Source organism: Nicotiana tabacum, chromosome 6 (genome assembly GCF_000715075.1).
Source record: "Nicotiana tabacum cultivar K326 chromosome 6, ASM71507v2, whole genome shotgun sequence".
Taxonomy (NCBI): domain Eukaryota; kingdom Viridiplantae; phylum Streptophyta; class Magnoliopsida; order Solanales; family Solanaceae; genus Nicotiana; species Nicotiana tabacum.
In genome coordinates, this window is record NC_134085.1 from 203,882,121 (window position 1) to 203,899,621 (window position 17,501).

General features: G+C 35.2%; 1 protein-coding gene across 13 annotated transcripts; it reads left to right on the top strand.

Moving 5' to 3' along the window:
• Window positions 1-3,957: 3,957 nt before the first annotated feature.
• LOC107797412 (uncharacterized) lies at window positions 3,958-15,908 on the top strand. 13 transcript variants are annotated; one of them, XM_016620306.2, is made up of 19 exons: window positions 3,958-4,212; window positions 4,592-4,633; window positions 4,798-4,869; window positions 5,634-5,699; window positions 7,956-8,060; window positions 8,680-8,791; window positions 9,191-9,236; window positions 9,311-9,382; window positions 10,768-10,830; window positions 10,937-11,091; window positions 11,179-11,243; window positions 11,837-11,987; window positions 12,635-12,740; window positions 12,867-13,002; window positions 14,301-14,365; window positions 14,459-14,623; window positions 15,056-15,128; window positions 15,220-15,304; window positions 15,560-15,908. In XM_016620306.2, the coding sequence occupies exons 1-18, from the start codon at window positions 4,209-4,211 to the stop codon at window positions 15,276-15,278; spliced, it is 1,557 nt and encodes a 518-aa protein (XP_016475792.1). In that variant the 5' UTR covers window positions 3,958-4,208; the 3' UTR covers window positions 15,279-15,304; window positions 15,560-15,908. The 13 variants fall into 13 exon arrangements, with proteins under 13 accessions (XP_016475792.1, XP_016475789.1, XP_016475788.1 ...); XM_016620303.2 differs by having other exon boundaries at window positions 4,010-4,212; window positions 4,795-4,869; window positions 5,631-5,699; window positions 15,600-15,908; XM_016620302.2 differs by having other exon boundaries at window positions 4,010-4,212; window positions 4,795-4,869; window positions 5,631-5,699; window positions 15,220-15,298.
• Window positions 15,909-17,501: the final 1,593 nt, after the last annotated feature.

The following is a 17,501-nucleotide window of genomic DNA, read 5'->3' on the forward strand; positions in this document are numbered from 1 at the left end:
ATAAAGAAAATGACATTAGAATTTTCTATACTTGTTGTTTATGTTGATGACATAAATCTTGTTGGAACTCCAGAAGAGCTCCAAAAGGCAATTGAATATCTTAAGAAAGAATTTGAGATGAAAGATCTTGGAAAGACAAAACTTTGTCTTGGTCTGCAAATTGAATATTTAGCAGACGGGATCTTTATCCATCAATCTGCCTATACAGAAAGGGTCTTAAAACGCTTTTACATGGACAAAGTGCACCCATTGAGTACACCAATGGTTGTTCGATCACTTGAAGTGAATAAGGATTTGTTCCGACCTCCAGAAGAGGACGAGGAACTCCTTGGTCCCGAAGTACCCTATCTCAGTACAATTGGTGCACTAATGTATCTTGCTAATGCTACAAGGCCTGACATAGCATTTTCTGTTAATTTACTAGCAAGATATAGTTCTTCTCCTACACGGAGACATTGAAACGGGATTAAGCATATATTGCGATATTTAAAGAGAATTCTTGATATGAGTTTGTTTTATGCTAACAAAGATAGTGCAGACCTTGTTGATTATGCAGATGCAGGTTATTTATCTGATCCCCATAAAGCTCGATCTCAAACCGGCTACGTATTTACATATGAAGGTACTATCATATCATGACACTCCACAAAGCAATCTATTATTGCTACTTCTTCAAATCACGCTGAAATAATAGCTATTCATGAAGCAAGTAGGGAATGCATATGGTTGAGATCAATAATTCATTTTATTCGAGAAAAATATGGTTTGGAATGTGAGAAAAGACCCACAATTTTATACGAAGACAATGCTGCATGCATAGCCCAATTGAAGGGAGGATTTATAAAAGGAGATAGAACGAAGCACATTTCACCAAAATTATTCTACACACACGATCTTCAGAAAAGTGGTGACATTGATGTGCAACAAATCCGTTCAAGTGATAATCCAGTAGATTTATTCACTAAATCTTTGCCAACTTCAACTTTCGAGAAGATGGTATACAAGATTGGAATGCGAAGACTCAAATATTTGAAATAAGGTTTTCATCAGGGGGAGTAAAATACGCGGTGCACTCTTTTTCCCTTACTAAGGTTTTTTCCCATGGGGTTTTCCTTATAAGGTTTTTTGAGGCACCTGGCAATGCGTCTTACTAAATATGTGTACTCTTTTTCCTTCACTGGGATTTTTTCCCACGTGGTTTTTCCTATTAAGGTTTTAATGAGGCACATTATCTTTTAATGAACATCCAAGGGTGAGTGTTATAAATATATTATATTATGGATGTTCATTTAGTACTCCGTTGTAAATAAGCTTCTTGATCCATATGGGACTCCACCGTAAATATGTTTATCTATTTAGTACTTTATTGGAAATAAGCTTCCTGAAGAAACTTATCACTTCGGTACCCGGTTATGGATAAATATTACCCCCGGTAGAAGATTATCCATACCGGATATAATAAGCTTATCCTTTCAGTACCCAATTATGGATAAACATTACCCCCGGTAGAAGATTATCCATATCGGGTATAATAAGCTTATCCTTTCAGTACTCCGTTATGGATAAACATTGCTCTCAGTAGAAGATTATCCATATCTGGTATAGTAGCAACTTACACAACAGCTTCCTTTCTTCTATAAATAGAAGAGATTTCAGTTCATTATGTACATCAGTTTGAATTCGAATAATATAACAGTTTCTCTCTATACTTGTCTTTACTTTACAGTCTTTATTTTATAACATGTTAAACATATAGAGGGCCTACTTTAAGATGACTTCATTTTGAGTTCACGCTATAAACCAAAAAAGACCAACAAAAAAAAAAAAATCTTCCCGTGCCCGATATCCCTTATTATTTATGGTTGTTTCCGACGGAACCCGCTTGTATAAAATTCCAGGTCCGTCAGTGTAATGTTGAAGGTATAGTGATGAAATTTAGAAATTAAGCTTAATAATCACCTGCCTATCGGATGTTGTAAATTAAATATATTCCTCTACCGTAATGTGTTCGGGTTATGTTTAATTTGTGTTCTTTAACCTAGCAAAATTTAATATTTATATATATTTATGATAGTGTTTGAAGCGTTATCGTATTGATTTTTTGATATTATATATTATCATATAACTCAAATATTTTTATCAACCACCAATTCACTTTTTAATTATTTTTTCATACTATTATACCTTATTATTTAATTTTAATTGATGATGCTAATCAGTTATTCAAAAATTATAAGAGGTTGTTTTATGTCAAATAGTTTCAGGAGATATCCTAAAAAAATGCGTAAAAAGTGGTATAACTATTTGTAGCCCTACTTAACTTTATTTTGTTCTTAGCGCCATGCAAACATCATTTTTCGACAATTAGAACATATATTATAAATTTATGCATATCTATATGTGTACCTATGCATTTAAAATTCATACATACTCAATGTTAATCATTATCATATTTTACCATAAAGCGTTGATTTAGAAAATATTTTTTCGAAAGAAATATTAAAACGAGTCATGTCAAAATATAGAATCAACAAACAAACAATCAAACAATCAAATAAATAAATAGATATTGCATAAATCTTTGTGACATGAAAATCTTATTTTTAAATGTTTTATTTTTACTTTAAAAGAAATATTATAACATCATTGGAAATTTTGAAGAAGCTATCGGAGTGCAACCAAACATCATTACAAAAAGAGTAATTTCACCAAAATACAACCTCATCAATGTGAAGCTGGCAGGTTATTTTTGGAATAACTTTAGTATTAATATAATTTCCCAATTTGCTAAAGAAGAAGCGACACATTCCTAAATAAAACTCCCAAAAAAGTATGGACTCTACGTGCCTACGCATAATTGAGGAATATAAGTCTTAACATCAAAATAAATTAAGCAATAGATGAGTAATTCACAAATAAATTTTAAATAGTCTTTTTTTGGTCATTACGTGATACAATATGTATTGTCTAATATGTTAAGATATTTTGACTCCGATATTAAGACAATAATTGTAGTTGATTATATTTTTTTGGATTTTCATTCAACTTCGATGGCTATTTTAGGGTCTGATTAATTCGAAGTCGTATTGAATTCCAATCTATTTGGTCTTTTGTTTCTATTTTAAGCTGGTAATTTAACTTAAATATTATGTTGACAATATAAAAGATCGTTTTACATTGTCTAGGATTCAGTTTCCTTCCATTCCACTTGATGTGGTAAGGTTTGGAGTAAAATCATCAAAATGCTTACTTCTTGATTTGAATTCAAACATACATACATACATGATACATATATATATTATTTTTAATTATTATTTATTTATTTATATTTAAATTACATAAAAAATACTATAAATCCTACTAATAGTTAATAATTCAAACTATTTCAAAAAAATACTCCATTTAAGATAACCATGATCAAAGAAGAATATTGACTCTTCAAATAATAGGGTTGCCACTTAAATTTGACTTAGGGCGTATAACAAGTAACTTACCATATCTTGCAAGTTAGCAATTTATATTTACTATAAGAAATTGCATTTAATTAAGTTTCAATTAATCTCTTTGTAGTGTGCAAAATCTATTTAATTTTTAGTCGCAAACCGACGTTCATCTACAGCTTGTTTGGATGGTTGTTACCCATCGTATTGTTATTTTAAATACAATGTTTGTTTTGATTGTTACTTAAATTTTATTGTATTGTGATTTGGTGTGTCACGTCGTTACCTTATTTTTTTCTCTCATCTTGCCCTTCACTATTAATAAATAATCTTATTTTATCCTTTCCCCTATTTTCTTATATAATAATTCTACCTCATATCATAATTTTCCTTTATAGTATTGTAAATGTATTCTTTATATTATTGATGCGTGATATCACGAGACAATAATAAATGATATAATTTATCCAAATATTTCATCAAATGATATAACATAATACAAAGATATGTAACAACCATCCAAACAAACAAGCTGCTAGTATACAAAATGTTTTGATATGTTTAAAACTGGTCCTAAAACCCAATTGTTGGTTTCAACTTTCAACTTTCAACTTTCAACAGGTGGTAAAAGCAGGTAGAGACAGCATCACTATAATTTAGAGTTCCAAAAACAAAGCTATAGACCTCTTCCTGCTAATAGCAATTTCCAGGTCTCTGCACTGTGCTCTTCTCTGATTAACCGAATCCTTTTTTATTCCATTCACCACCATGGGTACGTTCTCTGTCAATGCTTTCGTTTTCACTATCGCTCGGATCTTCAGTCGTTGATCAGTCTCGGGTTATGCTTTTACTTTTTTTTTTCATTGGATTTTATGTTCAATTGCGATTCGAAGTTGTTTATTTTGTGTGAAAATTGGATGTTCTAATTCGAGAAGTAATGATAATCAGTTGCCTTTACTTTTACGAGTTCGATAGTGCGCTATATCCACATAGGCAAAGTTATAGCTACATATTTGTAATTTTGTATATTAATATTAGTAAAGATTATATTAAGAGCATTTGGACCTCCTATGGATGATTACTTATGAGATTGTTGATAAGGATTCTGGTGGATTAACGGATGGTGGAATTTTTGGTTGTTTACGTGATAGATATTGAAGAAGACATCAAGGCATTGCAGCTTGAATCATCTGGTATAAGTTTAACACCTTGCAGTGAGATATATGTATATATTTTATTATATAGTGCGTATATTGAAGTTAATATAGCAAATGAATTACTTAAGATTAAGTATGTACTGTAATGAGAAATGGTCTTGAATGTGTTTGTGTGTGTGTCTGTGCTTGAATGTCAGCAGAAGATAGTGTGATGACTAATGCTGAAGAGGTGAAACCCGATGAAGCCCTAAAACCTGAAAAAATTGATGGAGGTAGGCAACAAATTCAATGATGTGCTCAGTGAATGCTTGTTCTGTTGTCAAGTGACTGTTTCTAGCAATATCTTTTATTTTGATCTTTTCTTTTGACCCTAATTTTTTTTTTTTTTTTTTTGGTTGTGTTTTTTAACTTTTTCGATGTGTTTAATAGATTTAAGGACATTTAGTTGTCAGGAAGTCCAAATTCTAAAACTCCTTGCCGAGGGCCTGTGCACCCCCGGGATTAGTCGGGGCTCTTAGAAACTCGGACACCCGGTGCAAATCAAAAAAAAAAAAGTCCAAATTCTAGTATAGCAATCATTGCATGATAATAAGTCTATGCTTCTGCATTTTTAGACATTTTCTCGCTTCTCTAGATGTTTGAAGTCTTAGGTTTGTATAAAATTACGTTTGAAACTTTTTGGGCTTTGTTTAATCATATCCTTGCACTATGGTTTTTGGTGCCTACTAAATACCTTTGTCAATTGTTTCCCGTATAAGTTTACTTTTTAGAATTGAAAAATAGTCCATTAAGTCTTTCATGTAGGTTTCTGAAAAGTTCTTGCTTTAGTATTTAACTAAATCAAAACTACGTCAATAAACTCATGAGGCTTTCAGGATTGTCACGATTACTCCTGTAATTGCTTTTCAGTATCTTGTTGTATATTCTTTAACCTGTAGCTGTAGATGTGCTTTATTCCTTTGCTTTTTTCCTCTCTGGATAAAAAAGTAGCAACCGTTTGGATGTTTTTGTTTTGAATGTTCTGAAATGGTAGCAGACGATAGTGTGATGTCAGATGAATGCAAGCCAGATGATGTTGAAAAAACTGATAATATGGAAGATGGTAGGTAGATTGATGAACAGGTTATGTATAATCTCTTTCTTTTTCGACTTTTCTCTTTCTTTTAATTTCTAATTCTCAACTCATCTGCTTAACTGCTGATTCTGTACCATTGAAACTTTTTGTTCATTTATAGGCTTGATTTCATTTGAAATCTCTTTCTTTTGTTTTATTTTCATTTAAACTTTTTTTGGGGAAGGGCATGTGCTCATGAATAGGGGAAAGGGGAAGGAAGAAGAGGGAAGAACGTTGATGAGATTTGAACATGCATCTAAGAGTGGTGCATGGCGGAATTTAAACTATTAGGCTGCAACTCCAACCTCATTGTGGAAGCTGGTGTGTCTACTCCACATATTCCTATAAGTTCTCTCTTTATAGCTACTTTTGCTGGTATCATAAGCCTGTGAAATTTACACTGTGCATCTGGTACTTATTTTGTCTTCTGAATTCCTTCTCACTTATTTTCGTCCATAAGCGCGCAGTCTATTCAAGGATGCTAAGAAGTGCTAGTGCCTCTTATTTTTGAATCCCGTACACTAGCCAGAAGCTCTTGCTGCAAAAAAGTTACAATAGTTAATGATGACCTTAATAGATATAATCGGGCTTCGGGCAGTTATTTTTTCTGTAAAGCATTATCATGTCTGTTTTTGTGCCAAATTTGGATGAGTTTGAATTCTCAACTTTACTGTGAAGAGTCTGATTTTGAAAAAAGATAAACATTGGATTTCACTTTGAGGTTTAGTGTTGCAATAAGTGGCATTGAGCTTCCTATTCGAAGCTCCCTTAAATGGGGTTGATGTTGTGAGGTGAAGAATTTTGTTCTAAGTAAAGCGGGTGTTTAGTGGTTCAGATAGGCAGATACTGCTGAGACAGTAGTAGATCCCATCCCAAGAGGATTTTGTTTTGGGTCAAATTCCTTTAGTGGTTCAGATAGGCAGATACTGCTGAGATCCTGAGACAGTAGTGGATCCTGTCCCAAGAGGATTTTACTTCTGTTACTAGCCTACAATTTCACTAGTTCTATTTTCAGCAGTGGATATGATGTTTGTGAATGCTATCACTATTATTTTGGAGGATGGCTGCACTGTTTGATCTATTCATCTAACTTTCTTGCTATGATTTAGAGAGTTGAACAGAGAAAGCATCGGCCTTTACTTCTAAATTTGAATCAGCTTTTTGTGCTTGAATAGAGGCTGGCGCTTACTAGGCAACAATTACCTCACAGAAAAGAAATGAATCATGGCGCCAAATTATTTGCCTCTTGGCATCAAATTATCTAGCCTCGTGTTGCTTTGTTTTGAGCTGTGAGTTTTCACATCCATTTTGGAGTGCCTATTTATTGTGCATAAATATCACTTTGAACATCGCCTTAGAGAAAAGTGATGGATCCTGAAGATGTTAGAAGCCCTACAGGATTAGAAGGGGCATAATTTTGCTTTTTTGCTTCTGAAGATATTGTACTGTTGTATAGAACATCCATTGTGGTAGTTTATCTATAAAATAGAGAGATCCTGTCCCTCTGTCTCTCAGGGGGTGATGAGGAGGGCATTTTAAGGTAATGGAATGGGATAAGTCACGGTACATCCTAGAGTTAACATGAAGTCAGGTCATCTGTGCTAAAATGGTTGCTTTATGTTAGGAAAAGATGTCAATATAGCGTTGAGAGAGGCATCTCAAAAACTGCATCTTTTGTTTGTCTTTGAATTTGGTGATTGTCTGTTTTTCAAAAAGAAGGTGTTTTTGCTTCCTTCACTCTATTTCTCTTCAGAAGAAGCTATACTATTTTCATGGCTTGGCTTAATATGTTTATTGTCATTTACTATTCTCATGCGCAATATATCTTTTGCTTATAACACAAGTCCTTTCTGATTCAGCTTTATTGTGAAGATTATTTTTTGGAAAACTCTTTGCTTTTTAGAACTCTGGTGAAATATAGAATGTTGAAGGAGCTGTTTTTCAATCAGGAACTTGCCTCATATTTTGGGGAAGTAAAACCAGTATAAAAGGATTCTAAGAATTATTGACATTTTTCTAGGTCATCCTTCCCTAACAATTATTTTGAATGTTTCCTCTTGACTCTCAAGATGTTGTAAAACTTACATTTTGGTTTTCAGTTTTCGCAATTTATAACCAGAAATATTGGTGTGTTTAGCCTGTTAAGGAGAAAGATGTTATGCTGGTTCTGAAACAGTATTAGATTAATGTTTAAGCAAAAGTTAGTAAGTATGTAACAAATGTTTATTTCATTGATGATCTCAGGCCTGAAAGAGGAAGCAAATGCAAACTTAAAGCCAACACACGTTGATGATGAGATTGAAGTCGAGAGAAACAGACATCTGAATGTTGTATTCATTGGTCATGTTGGTAAGTTTTCATTTTCCTGATCTAGTTGTTAATCCCCCCCCCCAACCCTCTTTTCTTTAATACAATTATATCATGAAGCATAAAAAAAAAATTCTTTAAAGATCAAGAAAGAGAGAAAACGTTAAAGAATCGATGATTCTAGACTTTGCTATACATCTTGTACACTGGAACTTAAGCCCAGCAGCATTACTAAAAGAAGAAAGTAGGAACATATTGTGACTGATTTTCCACTCTGATGTTTCAGTGTATCTATTTCCTAAGAGTAATTATGTATTGTCTGTTTAGAAGCTGATGGAAACAACTGGGACAGTAATGTTTGACTCACCCTCAAGACGTGTTGAGCTTTTAAGTTGAGTGCTTTTTATATTGTTCTTGCGAAATAGAAACGAGGAACTGTGATGTTTCTTGAAGTTTTGATCAAATCAAGTTTTAGTTTGTCGAAGTTATTCACTTAGTCTGAGTCAGCTGAGAACATTCAGCTTTATGATATGCAACATCACTTCCATAGGTTCTAATGTAAAAGTTGGTGAAAACTTACCATAGCTCATACGTCTCACATGATCCTTTTTGATTTTTTTTATATAATTCTAAGGCTTATCATATTTCATTTCAACTGTAGATGCTGGAAAGTCCACATGTGGAGGACAAATACTATTCCTTAGTGGTCAAGTTGACGATCGGACTATCCAGAAGTATGAGAAGGAAGCAAAAGATAAGAGTAGAGAGAGTTGGTGAGCTTTTCCTTGTTGAAGTGCTCAACTTGCGCTTTTGGTACCTTTTTTATTGCTGGAACGTGTGTTAGACTGGTGTTTGTGTAATTTATACTGACACTTAATTATTCTTGGTAAAAAAACGTTCTAGTATATGATTTTTTCTTGTCATGCCTGTCTATATAGAGGGTTTGATGTTGCAAGAGTTGTATGCTTGTTCAACTTATCATTTGAAGAATTGTTTGTTCAGGAATTGTTTTTTCTATGGATACTTGAAGAATTGTTAGTTTTGTGGACTTTATTTTATCTTGTAAATTGACTGTTTTACAGCTTCAAGTCTTCTCTTGCCTTTCAAATTATCCAAACAAAAAGAGAAAAAGAAAAAGAGAGCTTCTCTTATCTTTTGTTTTTGACTGTTAGGTATATGGCCTATATCATGGATACAAATGAAGAGGAGCGAGTCAAGGTATTCTTTTTATTTATTTAAATTACTGTAAGGTTAGACTGCTTTTGTTTATTTCTTGTTTGTTTCCTATGCAGGGAAAAACAGTTGAAGTTGGAAGGGCACACTTTGAAACAGAGACAACAAGATTTACAATTTTGGATGCCCCGGTAAGTTCCCTGCAAATTGTTTCCCTGCATTTCCTTGTATATAGAAGAACAAGTTATGAATCTAGCAACTGAGTTTATTTTAAACGAGCCCGTTGTTTTTTAACTGAAGGATCTCTACTAAGTCGTTTCTTGTGAAAATCTCATTCTCCTCGAAACAGACCAATCATATATGTCATTTAGAATTTCAGACCAATCATATATGTCATTTAGAATTTTGTCCTGGAGAATTCTCTTAGGACCCTTTTTAACAAACGAATTAATTAACTCAATTTTTAAAGAAGAATATTTTATAGAAAAAGGATGAAGATTTTCAAACTTGTATGCCTGGTAACTTCCTTTGCAAATTGCTTCTTTGATTTACCTTGTATATTGGAGAAGATTTTGAAGTAATTTCTTATCCAAAAACAAGTAATGAATCTATGCGAATGAGTTTATTTCGCATGATGGGATGCTGTCTGCTCCATGTTTTTAACATAAGGACCCCCCCAACAGTCTCTTCCTGTGAATATTTCATTCTCAGCTGCAATGATGCTCATTTTCTTTTATGTGGCCTTGCTGAAAGCAAGAGTAATTGCAGTAAGGAGCTAGGACTTATGTTTATGAACAGCGTTTAATGCCTGACAAACAATTTTAGAGTGGCATTGTTTCAGTTTATAACTGATTGATAACAGTATGATCAATTTATGTAGCTTGTTTTTTAAAGTTCTGTATCCACTTCAATAACGTATGAGACACTGTCGTTCAAGAGTACTTATCCAAAAGAAAAGGGTTGTGGTTCATGAGTGTGAACCATTTTTTATCAGTAATAAAAAGATACTATAGATGAAAGAACAGCACTAAGCAAGTGCTTCAAAACGTAGTTACAAATTGTGCAAATCCCTCTTCATATCTAACATGGCATCTACATCATGTACAAAGACCAGGTTGCACCAAAAAGCTAGTGAAGAAAGATTTATACTGAAGACTTTGTAAATTTCTTGATGAGCCTTCAAAGATTCTGTAGTATCTTTCGGTCCAAATCATCCACTAGATGACAATGGGAATGCTGTTCCATATTTTTTTGCCTGATTGTTTGAGTTTGGCATACACCAATCTACTCCCAGAATAGCAAAACCCATGCTGCATAACATGTGTGTGACCTTGCAATGTAAGAAAAGATGAAAAACATCTTTGGGGTGTTTTTCACAAAGAGAGCATCTACTACAGATGTTAACCATTTGACTAGCAAAGACCCAAAGATAATGAGTCACGACGAATGCGAATTAATTCGAAGTTTCTATAACAGCGTGTATTTTTCTTGTCAATTTTTGAATTCCCTGAGGCATTTGAATTTGTTTATACGTCATCTTAATAAGGGTTTCTATTATGTTTTCTTTAATTACCAGGGTCACAAGAGTTATGTCCCGAACATGATCAGTGGGGCATCTCAAGCCGATATAGGTGTATTGGTAAGAGATGTAACCTTCTGTTATTGGACTCCTCCACAGAAGTTCTATGAATTCTGTCTAGTTTATGAAAGTGGTCTGCTGATCCTTGGTTTGGCCCATTGTGAAGGTTATATCGGCTAGAAAGGGTGAATTTGAAACTGGATATGAAAGAGGTGGACAAACACGTGAACATGTTCAGCTTGCAAAGACACTAGGAGTTTCTAAGCTCCTTGTTGTTGTAAATAAGATGGATGATCCTACTGTCAACTGGGCTAAAGAAAGGTCTTTTTCCATCTATGTATTCTGAACATGCATTTTGAAACATTAAGTATTCTAGTTATTAATTTTTAGTAAAATTGTCTCTTGAAGGTATGACGAGATTGAGTCGAAAATGATACCATTCTTGAAATCATCTGGATACAATGTGAAGAAAGGTAAAGGAGGACTATTTACTCATGGATTACCTCTTTGTTGGCGGAAGTTCTTACATTTTGATGGTCTAAGTAACCTGTAAATCTGAAGCTGATTTCTTATCTTCTCGTTAGAGTTTAAGAGGGAAAAACTGATCTATATCAAGTCACCACGTTCTAATTGTTTCCCGTTTGACTTCTCCTATATAATATGGTAAACTTTTATTTTCATCTTCAACTACAAATAATGCATGGTCAATTTGGCCGTTGTAGTTGAAATAAAGCGTGTAAAGTGATCTTATGTATCTAGGAAAAGATTGTTTTTCATTCCGCCACATTTGTTACAATAACAATTTCACCTGTTCGTCTAATCAATGGCTCCATAAATTTGGGGCAGATCCTTTTTTCATACAACAACAAAATACCCCGTATATTAGTGGGGTCTGGGAAGGGTAGTATGTACACAGTCCTTACCCCTACTGGCTGTGGAATCTTATTTCTTATCATTACAATGTATGTCAATTGGTTTCTCTTTGTTTAAAAGTTCCATGTATTAGCTAAGATGCAGATGTTTGTTTCCGCACTTGGTTCTGAAACTCTTTGTACTTCAATGGCAGATGTTCAGTTCCTCCCAATCTCTGGTCTCCTTGGGTCAAATATGAAAAATCGGGTGGAGAAAAGTGTATGCTCATGGTGGAATGGTCCATGCCTTTTTGAAGCTCTTGATGCGGTAGAAGTCCCTCCCCGAGATCCTAAAGGTCCACTAAGGTACTTCATTTTGCTAATCTTGTGGGTGTCCTCCCGTCTCTAGTTTCTCCTTTTGTATTTCCTAGTTTTGCTCTAGTTAAATTTGCTTGACATTCTCTTTGATTGGTGGTATAAAGAGATTGGTGAGTGATATTTGTTCTTATTGGTTGTGGTACTCTTTATTTTCTTTGCATTTTTCTGTTCCTGGAAAGAATTCTTAATTTTTTTTTTTTTTTTGAGATGGAATGCCAAAGGTTGAGTTATGGTGCATACCATTTCTATTTGCAAAGCTTGATGTCATTTGGGATATGCCCTGAAAAGGAATTAAAAAATGAGTGATGGAAAATTTAATGCCTAATTCTTGAGAAGCACTTTGCAAAAAATGGATTAAAGAGTACTTTTTTTTACCAGTAACAAGTATTGAGGAAACTTACAACTTCTACTGATGAAATTTTTTTGAGACATAGTATTATATCCCCCTCCCCCCCCCCCCCCCCAAGAAAAAAAAAAGAAAGACTTTTGAATTATGGTGTGCATCTGTATATGAATATAGTCATTCTTGTGAGAGGGCTCATCTACCTTTTGTGAACCTTCTGATTTTTTTCCTCACTCCCATCGGTAGCAGGAATTGAGTATTCATTCATTTTACAAACGTTCCTTTCTTGCAGAATACCTATTATCGACAAATTTAAAGATATGGGAACTGTTATTATGGGTAAAATAGAATCCGGGAGCATACGTGAAGGTGATAATTTGTTGGTGATGCCGAATAAGGTGGACTTTTTTGGACCTTTTTTCCCGTTACTTTATTCAGCTGTTGATTTAACGAAACATTTTTGGTTAAATTATGTGTTCTATTGAATACCTAAGGAATTCCACCTCTTAATATGATGATTACAGGCCGCTGTGAAAGTCCTTGCCATATTCTGTGATGAAGACAGAGTTAGGGATGCAGGTCCTGGGGAAAATGTACGAGTTAGGTTGTCCGGAATCGAGGAAGAGGACATTATGTCGGGTTTTGTCTTGTGCAGTGCTGGTATGTTTTCTCTAGATTGTCGATAATTGCTGATGGAATGGTATTTATTCTCCTTGTTCCCTTCAATAACTATTTGAGATTCAATTTTGAATTGCTAACAAGTTACCCATTTAAATGAATATTTTCTTAACTGGAACCTAGTATGCTGCAGTTTATCTTGCTTAGTCGATGTGAAGGGTACAAATAAGACAGAAGAAAGAGATTTTCTTTTGAGACATTTGGTTTTAAATGATGGAAAACTTCATGCTGTCCTTTAAGTTTCCATTAGCCTTTAAATTGGTATAAAAATCTCATGTTTTCCTGTTAAGTTGATCAGGTAGAAAATGTTCTGCAGGGCAAGTCCTAGGTTGTCTTACAATAGACATTATAATTGAAATATGTAAGAGCTGATTGATCCAGTAAGATCAGGACAAAGTAATACCGTAATTAATGAGGCGAATGTTGAACAAAAAACTAATGTAGTGAACTAATGGGAAAATGCACCTTCTGTTTGTATGTTTTTGATTAAGTACATACAGCTCTCAAATCTGTTTTTTATTTATTCCGGTCCAAGATGTGAAGACTGAAGTTCATAAGTCATGGATAAAATGAGCTAATGAAATATTGCCTTCTTATCTCCTTCCATGCAGCATACTTGCTTTTCATTTGCCTTTTTAACTTTTTATTGAGAATAAAATTTATATATTTTCAGTTGATCCGAGGAAATTGTTGATGGTGCTTCTAAATCTGATATAGCATGTTTCTTGCCAATCCACATGCCTACATGTACCCTTAAAGTATGCATCCTATGGAGTCTTAAGAACATATTAATGTAATTCGAGATGTTCAGTTTGAGAAGTTGGAAGTTTAGTCTTGAGACAATCTTATGATAGGATCTTTAACCTTCCAAATGCCAGTTCAATTGTTATTGAAAGCTCACAACATACCCTTTTGACAGGATTAATTGAATAGGTTTTGGCTGGTTAATGAGCTGTAACAGGGTGATCAGTCTGCTGATGTTTTGAACAAAACCTCTCTAATAAATGGGTTAAGAGTTATATTTGGTCGAATGAAGAATTGTAAAACCGAATAGGAAATTGTCCCGAGTACAATTTGGCCACACAACAGGTGCTTTTAAGGGATCACACTTGTTTTGTAAATCCTTATCCTGTTTCAGAATGAATTATAATTAGATTGGAGATATAATACTGGCTTAGTGAGCCATACACATATAAAGTGCATGAATCTCATCTTTTAAGTTAATTCTAATGGCTTGGTTTCAAGCTTTGGGTGATTTCTAATAAGTTTTGGACTTGCAGCACAGCCTATACCTGCAGTTACTGAGTTTGTTGCACAGTTACAGATCCTCGAGCTGTTGGACAATGTACTGGTCAAATTTAACCTAGCTGTTCATTCCCTCTTATTAGTTTCAGAGTTTGATAAGTGCAATGTGAATATACATTGTATGTTCTCTCAGGCTATTTTTACTGCTGGCTACAAGGCTGTGTTGCATATTCATGCTGTTGTTGAAGAATGTGAGATTGTTGAACTGATTCAGCAGATTGATCTCAAGACAAAGAAACCCATGAAGAAGAAACCATTGTTTGTGAAAAACGGTGCCATCATCTTATGTCGTGTTCAGGTTAGCTGTCTTATTTAGTAGCAACCTTCGGGATATTTATCTACGTGAGGCTTGATTTTTCAGTTCATTCTTCTTGTTCAAACTTTTATCTACTGTCGTAATTAAGGGAGGGGAAAGTGCTCACTCTTTTTTTTTGGTTTTATTTTGGACAAGTGAACCCTCATTTTTTCTTCCTACCCATTTGACAAGGTCAGTTAATTGAATGGGCAGCTACTCTTTTAAACTCACTCTCAGTTTTAGTATCTCAACCATCTTAATATATGCTTAATTTCATTAGCTTTGAATAGTTATTTTTACCAAAATGCGTGCCTTATATCTGGTCCCAACTGTTATAGGATATACTGTTTTCTTCAAACCCCTTATCCTCGTTTGTTGCGACCTTTTCCTTTAGTTATTTTGAGTTCTAGGTCTTGATTCAAATAATCATGCCAGGTGAATAATCTGATTTGTATTGAAAAGTTCTCTGATTTTCCACAACTTGGACGATTCACTCTTCGCACGGAAGGTAAAGAACCATTTTGCCTTGAAAGCTTGTCATGCTTTAGTTTAAATGCACCACACTGCAACATGGGATCACAATGACTGCCACTATGCAGGGAAAACTGTTGCTGTGGGGAAAGTTACTGCCCTCCCTACTGTTGCTGATAATGCTTAAACAACTTGAAAACTGAAGAGGTGGAGGTACTGTTTTCTTTTTGTTGCTAATATGTATTGTCTGCTTTTTGAAGTGAGTTTAGCTGTCACTTGCCCAAAAAAAATAGGCATGTTGCAACTTTAGTTCTTGATGCAATTTTGATTTAAGCGATCAATCATTATCTCTTTATAAGTTTTAGTAACACGTCTACTTTTCAGTAGTACTTGGTTCGGCGATATTTTTCTTTGAGCCTTGATTACTTTACATGACATGTTTTATTATTATTTGAACAATGTTCTCAGAGGAATGGTCAGTGAGCTTAGATGTTCATTGCACACCCAGGGCAGCAGCAGACAAACAATTTTGGTCCTTTGCAGCATTACCCGGGAGTTAAGTTGATTCGTATGCTGAGACACGCGCAAATGTTCACCAGTTTAGCGTCTGCCTAGTTTGCTATTGCTTCTGCTATCCGCTATAGTTTTATACTACCATCACATGATGGTTTTGTTGTTTTTTAGTGTGTATGCAGTATGAACTTATCTGATTTTGGTAGAAAATAGGTATATTTTACATGCTGGTCCTATATATGCACAAAACATGCCGATTTGGCCTTTGTTTATAGCCAACGCATAGCTGTTAATCCTTTTGGAACTTCGATGGTGACTAGAAGTTTATTGCGCCTCCATGCAAAGGCTATCCTCTTGTGGTTTGTGGCAGGGAGGGAGGGTTACACAATATGTTAGTGTTTATTGTCATATGAAGAACCAAAAGATTACTGAGCCGAACTCACGTTATAATATATTTGTAACATTATTACACATAATTTAAACATATGAAATATTACTACTTTTAGCCTTAAGAAGTATTAAGACGCTTCAATGACCATATAATTCAACCAATTTAGAACTATTGGGTGATTAGGATATTGTAGCTCATAGTTTAAGTTTGTGTCTGACCACCTGTATACGGTAGAAATCGGCGGTTCGATTTTGCGATCATCAAGGTGTCTCGAGGATTCCCAGTGATTGACCTCGAGGGTTCTCGGTGATCGACTTCGAGGTAGTGTAAGCAACGACCGACCTCGAGGTAGTGAAAATCAGGTGCTTCAGTGGATCGATGTGAGGTTCCCAAGTGTCACAGGCGTGTTTTATGTCACACAAAAACAGCCCGCGCGGCAGCCAAGTCTCGACTTGACTTCAGCCTGCTTCAACACTCAGACCAAAATTCTGCAACTTTGGACTTAGATTTATTTAGGCAGCTTTTCAACGTAGTAAGTAGATACTGATTTTAGGCAACGAAAAATAGATGAAGGGACAGAAAATTAAAGTGAATGAAAGGCACAATATACAGGAAATTCTTTCCCAACTTTGTATTTAACTCGAGAATACAAAGAAAACTTAAAACTCAAAGTACATCCGCGTACAAAATGAAGATCACTCTTGACCCTCACAAGACTACTCTTAGCCTTAGGTTGTTTTCACTCTTGAAAACAGGTTTAAGACTCCTTCCTAACTCAATAGTGTGCTCTCATTCACTCTCCTCCAAAGGGAAAGGGTGTTGTCCATTTATAATATATGAACCAGCCTCATTTACACAATAGTTGCCTATATTTAGGCTTAGGCACTTGCCCACTCAGTCCACTACTTTAGCTTAGTGTAGTTGACACCCCCAACTACTAGGATCATGTAAATCATGCTAAAGATAATGAGATCATGGCCCCAAAAACGTGCTAACTCCTGCCAGCTTTTTGGACAAGGCTCAACTGCTGCCCATGTGCACAACATATGCCGATAACCGCCTTTGACTTTGTCAATCCAAGACTTGCTGCCCAATTTCGTGCCATGGCTTGGACCAGGCGCCAATGCCATTATATCCAGCTGCATTGTGCCGCAACTTGCCTTGCCATCGCCCACGAACTTGGCCCGTTTGCCGCAACTCAATGCCTTGACAAGTCTGTCCGCGCACTGCCTTCCCGTTGCACATTTGTTTGCCTTTGCCCATCCGTTTTTGTCTTGCCTTGGCATCACTGCCTCATGCCTTGATGCCTTTGCCATGATTAAGTGCCATCCTTAGCCCGCAACTCATTGTCAAGCCCTTGCCAAGCTGCCTCGCCTCCGTCAAAGCCTTGGCCATCACTTGCCCGTTTCCCATTTTTGACATTGGTGCTGCTCGTGCACCTAGCTTTGCAACACTCTTGCTGCCTCATGACAACACTCTTGTTGTCAAGTCGAGCTCAATTGGCGG